At 42.2% G+C, this 6,550-nt stretch overlaps 1 protein-coding gene across 1 annotated transcript in view; it reads left to right on the forward strand.

Moving 5' to 3' along the window:
* Positions 1 to 244: 244 nt before the first annotated feature.
* Positions 245 to 6,550, forward strand: part of nwd2 (NACHT and WD repeat domain containing 2) — a 75,922-nt gene continuing 69,616 nt past the window's right edge. The window contains exons 1-2 of the mRNA XM_031832573.1: positions 245 to 719; positions 1,086 to 1,257. Of these exons, the coding sequence (XP_031688433.1) occupies positions 1,107 to 1,257 (151 nt within the window). The 5' untranslated portion in view covers positions 245 to 719; positions 1,086 to 1,106. The remainder of the gene's footprint in view (positions 720 to 1,085; positions 1,258 to 6,550) is intronic.

The following is a 6,550-nucleotide window of genomic DNA, read 5'->3' on the forward strand; positions in this document are numbered from 1 at the left end:
GCTCCCGCCTCGCTGACAGAGAGGAAACGAGCGAATCGCCCGCGTGACTCTCTCACTCATTGACCGCGCGGTCTATAGCAATTTTCATTATCCCTACCCGGTAGTGAGCAGTGAGGACCACTGCTAGGCTATCTCCATTGAAGGAACCGGGACAGAGGGAGAGAGCGAGAGAGAGGGGGGGGGGGGGCGAGACGGTATTTGGAGCTCTCTCCAGCCTGCGCTCCCTCACAACCGCAGCAAGATGCTGAGCGCCGCTCTTTGCCAACCGGCTGCTGTTTCTCCCGTCTCCAGGGGCTGACTCCCGGTGAAGAGAACTCTAAATGGGCGTTTTTACCGTGTCTGTTGATTCTCAAGGATCCACGGTTGGATATTTTCGAAATGAAACGAATGAAAGATGTGAGCATCGAGAAGTGTTCTTGTTTTAGTGTGGTATCTGCAGTCTCCTCCCCCATAACAGTCAAGTCCACTGAACGCAGTGGTTCAGTGATTTTGAGTATTTATTTTCATGATAAATACGAAAAAGGATTCACATTTTGACATTAGGGACTTTCTAACTTTCCCCGGTGTTTTGTTGTCTGTTTTGCGGTCTCTGTCCGTGAAACAAAGATCTCAGGACATCATCAACTCTGTGGAAAACAGCGACTTGAGATCTTCCCCCGGTCTGAACAGTTTAGTGCTGTTTCTCTCCTTCTCTATCCCTCTTCAAGCATCTCCTCTGGGTGGGGATCTTGCCCTTTGTTTGCTTCTTGTTCTGTCTTGTCATTTGTTTGTTTGTTTCACAGCATGATGATTCACATACTCAGCCATAATAGCCAAGGAAATGTATTCAAATTACGCATGCAACATGACAGTAATTCGTTTTGTTATGCTAAATTCCTATGACTGAATGCAAAAGAAAGCATGGGCTTATAATATGGGTCTATTTCGAGGTTGCCTTCTAGGACTTGGCAGATCCATGCTAACTTGATTTGTGTGTGTGTGCGTGTGTGCGTGTGCGTGCGCGCGCGCGCGTGTGTGTGTGTGTGTGGCAACTGATCACCCCAATAGAATCCACTAAAGACCTGTCTGTGTGTGCCTGTTTGCAGTTACGCTGGAAGTCGCCATCCATGTGGCCCTCGAGAGTGGGGAGCAGGCAGCCCTGTCCCCGGGAATCGGCACTCCGCAGGGCGGCCATCAGTGGCAACGTCCTCGCCCTGCCGCCGCACCACGTCCCCACCGGCAGGAGTGTCCGGGTCTTCATCTGTGCCAACCCTGACGGTAAGACACCACTGGCCAGGGATCAAATCTGCGAGTCCAGATGACTCTGAATAAACTGTTTTAGTGATGACCTAATCTGCAGGAAAGTGGGATGCTGCTCGTCACAGTTTGTTCCTGGCGCATGTGTGACCTGTTACGCGCACGATGATACCTAAGTCATTGCACTTTTACCCATTTCCGACAGAAGATATGGTAAAACCTGTAAAAAAAAATATATATAAGTCAATGTTTATATGATCCCCTTTCCAACAGTCCCTTAGTTACCACTTATTTACAGGTATACCTCTTTTATAGATATCAGTGGGTAACTTGTGAATTGAGATGGGTGGGGTTGTTGTTAAACCTGTTTGCAGTCCAAATTCGGGAGGTAGTAAACAATGGAAATGTTCATTAATAAATGACCTGCAACAAAGCGGTGAACCATTCACACAGACCCAATACCTGTACTTTGGTTAAAGGGAATAACATGTCTGTGAAAATGCACGAATTATATATTACAGACGTGAGGATTGATTTAGAATTCGCGCTGCTCATGAGCAAATGTATTTCATATAATTTCCAATATTTATGTCAGATCGGTCCAGTTCCTGAGAAAAAAAAGGGAGCGTTGAACAATGTAGGTATGTCATTTACTGTGTCCCCATCATGATGGTCCCAATGGTCCATACAAACGACAGGACAGGAGAGTGACATATCACGATACTCTACCAGCCCTGTCACTGACTGACACAGAGTGTTCCCGCGTCCAACAGTCAGTCACTAATGGTATTGTTCAATTCAATTAGGACGCGCATCAGCGCCGTAGACATTAATGAGCCAAACCCACTCGACTGGAGAGGATAGACCGAGATTATGCTTGTAGCTGTGTAGTTATTCTACCGTTCGGTCAACAACGGTTATATGGATGAATTAGCCAATTATAATATACTTCACTTCGTTTTGAAAAGTCATTTTAATCATATGGGATTCTGGTTAATCTCAAGCGATGTTTAATACGTTGTGAGGTAGGGATTTTCCTAACAGTTTGTGAGAAAACGTCAATGACGCGCAAGGCTGTGGGGTCGGAGGGGGGATAGCATGCACTTGCAGAGCTGCTGAATACGGCCTCGGGTCGGGATGTAAAAATAGGCTTTCTAAAAACGGAGTAAACAAAGCAAGAGAACTAGAGTAGCCTAGACACAAACAGAGAGGGTGAGATGAAGGGCGAGATGGAGAAAGGGACGACGACACACTCATTGACAAAAAAAATAGGGCCAAAATGCAACAACTGTCAACAGAGTGATCAAATGACCTACAATTCCTCTGATTTTGTCCCGGTTTTTATTCATATCCAATGGCAAACACAGTAGAAGAAATGTGCCACCTGTTGCTGGTCCAATCATTAAATTTCACCTGCAGTAACTCTGAAGATGCTTAGGAATCAGAGGTCCAATAGGAATACATGGAAAATATGAAATGCATTTGAAATATTTGACCGTCCATTTCAGGAACGATATTGACACACTGTTGACTAAAGGTTGCTATACATTATACAAAGGGTGGATCTAATCCTGAACGCTGATTGGTTAAAACCGCATTCCAGCCGGTGTCTATTCCACAAGTTACCACCGGCTAAATCTATGACATTAAAATGCCTAAAATGCCTATTTATTCTGTTCCATCTGTTCCACTGTCTCATTAGCCCAGCCAGGCAATTTATAAACTTGATCTCCACTATAAAAATCATCTAGACATTATCTCACATTTCTTTTAGACATTTAGTTTTCAACAGAGGTGATTTGTATAAACCTTGGTGTCTGTCTCTCCGACATTTGCAACATTTTTTAAATATTCAAATTCGATCTCCAGCTGTCCCATAGTAATAATGTCGGGAGTCGGAACGAGACAGACAGGCAGGGCAGCATTTCTCAGCCAGTCGAATAAACAAATCAGCAGGCATAATTGTTATGGATATACATTATACAAAGAAATGTCAATTGAAAAAAAAGGTAAAAACGGAAGAAAGTGCAGCTAGTTTGCAATCTATCCAGCTTCAGTTTGAAGTGATTGTGTTAGCTGTTTTGTTGGCTAGCTCCGCTGAAGAACAGTGTCCTGACAAGTGAGCACATGTTCTATGCCAGGTGAAATTGCGCCTCATTAGCTCATTGTTATGGATGCATTTAAATAAATCACTAGAAAACAGCTAGGATTGTACAATCTTTTTCCATTTTCACCTAAAATGACATACCCAAATCTAACTGCCTGTAGCTCAGGACCTAAAGCAATGCTATGCATATTTTTGAAACCATTTGAAGGGAAACACTTTGAAATTTGTGGAAATGTGAAATTAATGTAAGAGAATATAACACATTAGATCTGATAAAAGATAATACAAAGAAAAACATGTGTTTTCTTTGAAATGCAAGAGAAAGGCCATTATATGACTTAGGAGTCTAGTCGCAATTTAGATTTTGGCCACTAGATGGCAGCAGTGTATGTGCACATTTTTTGACCGATCCAGTGAATCATTGCATTACTGTTCAAAGTGTTGTATCAAGTCTGCCCAAATGTGCCTAATTGGTTTATTGATACATTTTCAAGTACATAACTGTGCACTCTCCTCAAACAATAGCATGGTATTGAATCACTGTAATAGCTACCTTGAATTGGACAGTGCAGTTAGATTAACAAGAATGTAAGCTTTCTGCCCATATAAGACATGTCTGTGTCCTGGAATGTTTTCTGTTACTTACAACTGTCATGCTAATCACATTATGGCACGTTATCTCAACCGTCCCGGTATAGAGACACCAATCCAAATTTAGCTACAGTGCTGTTATTCTGTCTGCAATGTTTGACGTGCCTGTCAGTTAGCCGTAGTTGACTAGCTAGCAAGCAAGGGATAAGAACGTTGCCAGCCAGTATGGCAATGGAACATTTAGAACCAACGACTGGGTCACATCCATAGATACAGAACAGAAAGACTGAACAACTGGGTCGCATCTCTGACAACCGAACTAATCAAATGAACGACCAGCTGGCTTGGGTAGCAACCCTAGATTTGTGTCAGGACTATATCTTGTGGAAGGATTAAATAATATGAATAAATTCATCAAAATAATGTTTTTAATTAAAATATGTAAATCATTATCTGAATATGTTGGTAACCCGTTGTATAAAAGTGATAATGCCCTCGAAGCCGGTGTTTGGAGGACATATTGGCACGGTTTGCCGCCCCTCGGTTTCTGGGGCATTATCACTTAGAAGACTTTACATTAGGTCATACAGAACTAGTCAGAACTAGTATTGTGAATTCATGATACTGGTGCTGGGAGGTAGACATTGATTCTACACCAATACGCAGATACATTGTTGTGCGGGGGGAGAGAGAGAGAGAGAGAGAGAGAGAGCGAGAGAGCGAGAGAGGGAGAGAGGGAGAGAGAGAGAGGCAGTGGAAAGAATCAACCAAAAAAACAGAGCAAATTGGAATGTTACTTGGCCCCAAACATAGTCTTGCTATTGCGAGAAGCCGCCATAGGCACACCTGGCTCTCGAGAGAAGCCCCACAAAATTAGGTGAAAACTGAGCTGCACTTCCTAACTTTCTGCCAAATGTATGATCACATTAGAGATCCATATTTCCCACAGATCACCCAGATTCACAAATAATTTGAAAAGAAATTGAACATGGATAAACTCCCATATCTGTCAGGCAAATATGCAGTGTTCAATCACAGCAGCAAGATGTGTGGCCCGCTGCCATGTTAAACGGGTAACCAGTGGAGCACAAACAACATTGTAACTATTGCCAATTTCAGTTTATTTGTCTTCACCTACTATTCGTGCTAAAACACTGTACATAGATGGTAATATAACACTTTGATATGTCTTCATCTTTTTGAAACCTTTTTGAGTGCAATGTTTACTGTTCATTTCTCTATCGTTTTTTGTTGATGTTGTTTTGTGTCTTTTCACTTTTATTTATTGATTATTTTGGCAATGTAATTACATGTTTCTCATGCCAATAAAGCCCTTGAACTGAATAGAGAGATAGAGAGAGAGAGAGAGAGATAATTCACATCTTCATTGTCTCTGATCAGCACCAAGTGATCAGCAACTCTATGGACTGGATAGTGTTTTTCTAGAAGTAACACACCTTGCACTGTTGGTGGAGTGCTGTTCCACTAGAGGGCGAAATTCCTGCACTACACTAAGTTAAAGTCGTTTTGGCAAAGATGGAATAATAATATGTTATTAAGTAGAGTAATCTAGAACCTATAGGGAGAGTGATCTAGAACCTATAGGGAGAGTGATCTAGAAACTATAGGGAGAGTGATCTAGAACCTATACTGAGAATGATCTAAAACCTATAGGGACAGTGCTCTAGAACATATAGGGAGAGTGATCTAGAACCTATAGGGAAAGTGATCTAGAACCTATCGGGAGAGTGATCTAGAACCTATAGGGAGAGTGATCTAGAACCTATAGGGAGAGTGATCTAGAACCTATAGGGAAAGTGATCTAGAACCTACACTGAGAGTGATCTAGGACCTATAGGGAGAGTGATCTAGAACCTATAGGGAAAGGGATCTAGAACATGTAGGGAGAGTGACCTAGAACCTATAGGGAGAGTGATCTAGAACCTATAGGGAGAGTGATCTAGAAACTACAGGGAGAGTGATCTAGAACCTATACTGAGAATGATCTAGAACCTATACTGAGAGTGATCTAGAACCTATAGGGAGAGTGATCTAGAACCTATAGTGAGAGTGATCTAGAACCTATAGGGAGAGTGATCTAGAACCTATAGGGATAGTGATCCAGAAACTATAGGGAAGTGATCTAGAACCTATAGTGAGAGTGATCTAGAACCTATAGGGAGAGTGATCTAGAACCTATAGGGAAAGTGATCTAGAACCTATAGTGAGAGTGCTCTAGAACCTATAGGGAGAGTGATCTAGAACCTATAGGGAGAGTGATCTAGAACCTATAGGGAGAGTGATATCGAAACTATAGGAAAAGTGATCTAGAACCTATAGTGAGAGTGATCTAGAACCTATAGGGAAAGTGATCTAGAACCTATAGGGAGAGTGATCTAGAACCTATAGGAAAAGTGATCTAGAAACTATAGGAAAGGTGATCTAGAACCTATAGGGAGGGTGATCTAGAACCTATAGGGAGAGTGAACTAGGAGCATAAGGCACACTAGGGGAATGGAATTCACTTCAGATATAGTGCGCACTAAGGAAGAGATGACCTTAAGTATGGTCTACTTATGCCTTACCAGAGATAACTACAGTATCATAACAGTTGTA

This window comes from Oncorhynchus kisutch, linkage group LG9 (genome assembly GCF_002021735.2).
Source record: "Oncorhynchus kisutch isolate 150728-3 linkage group LG9, Okis_V2, whole genome shotgun sequence".
NCBI classification, from domain to species: domain Eukaryota; kingdom Metazoa; phylum Chordata; class Actinopteri; order Salmoniformes; family Salmonidae; genus Oncorhynchus; species Oncorhynchus kisutch.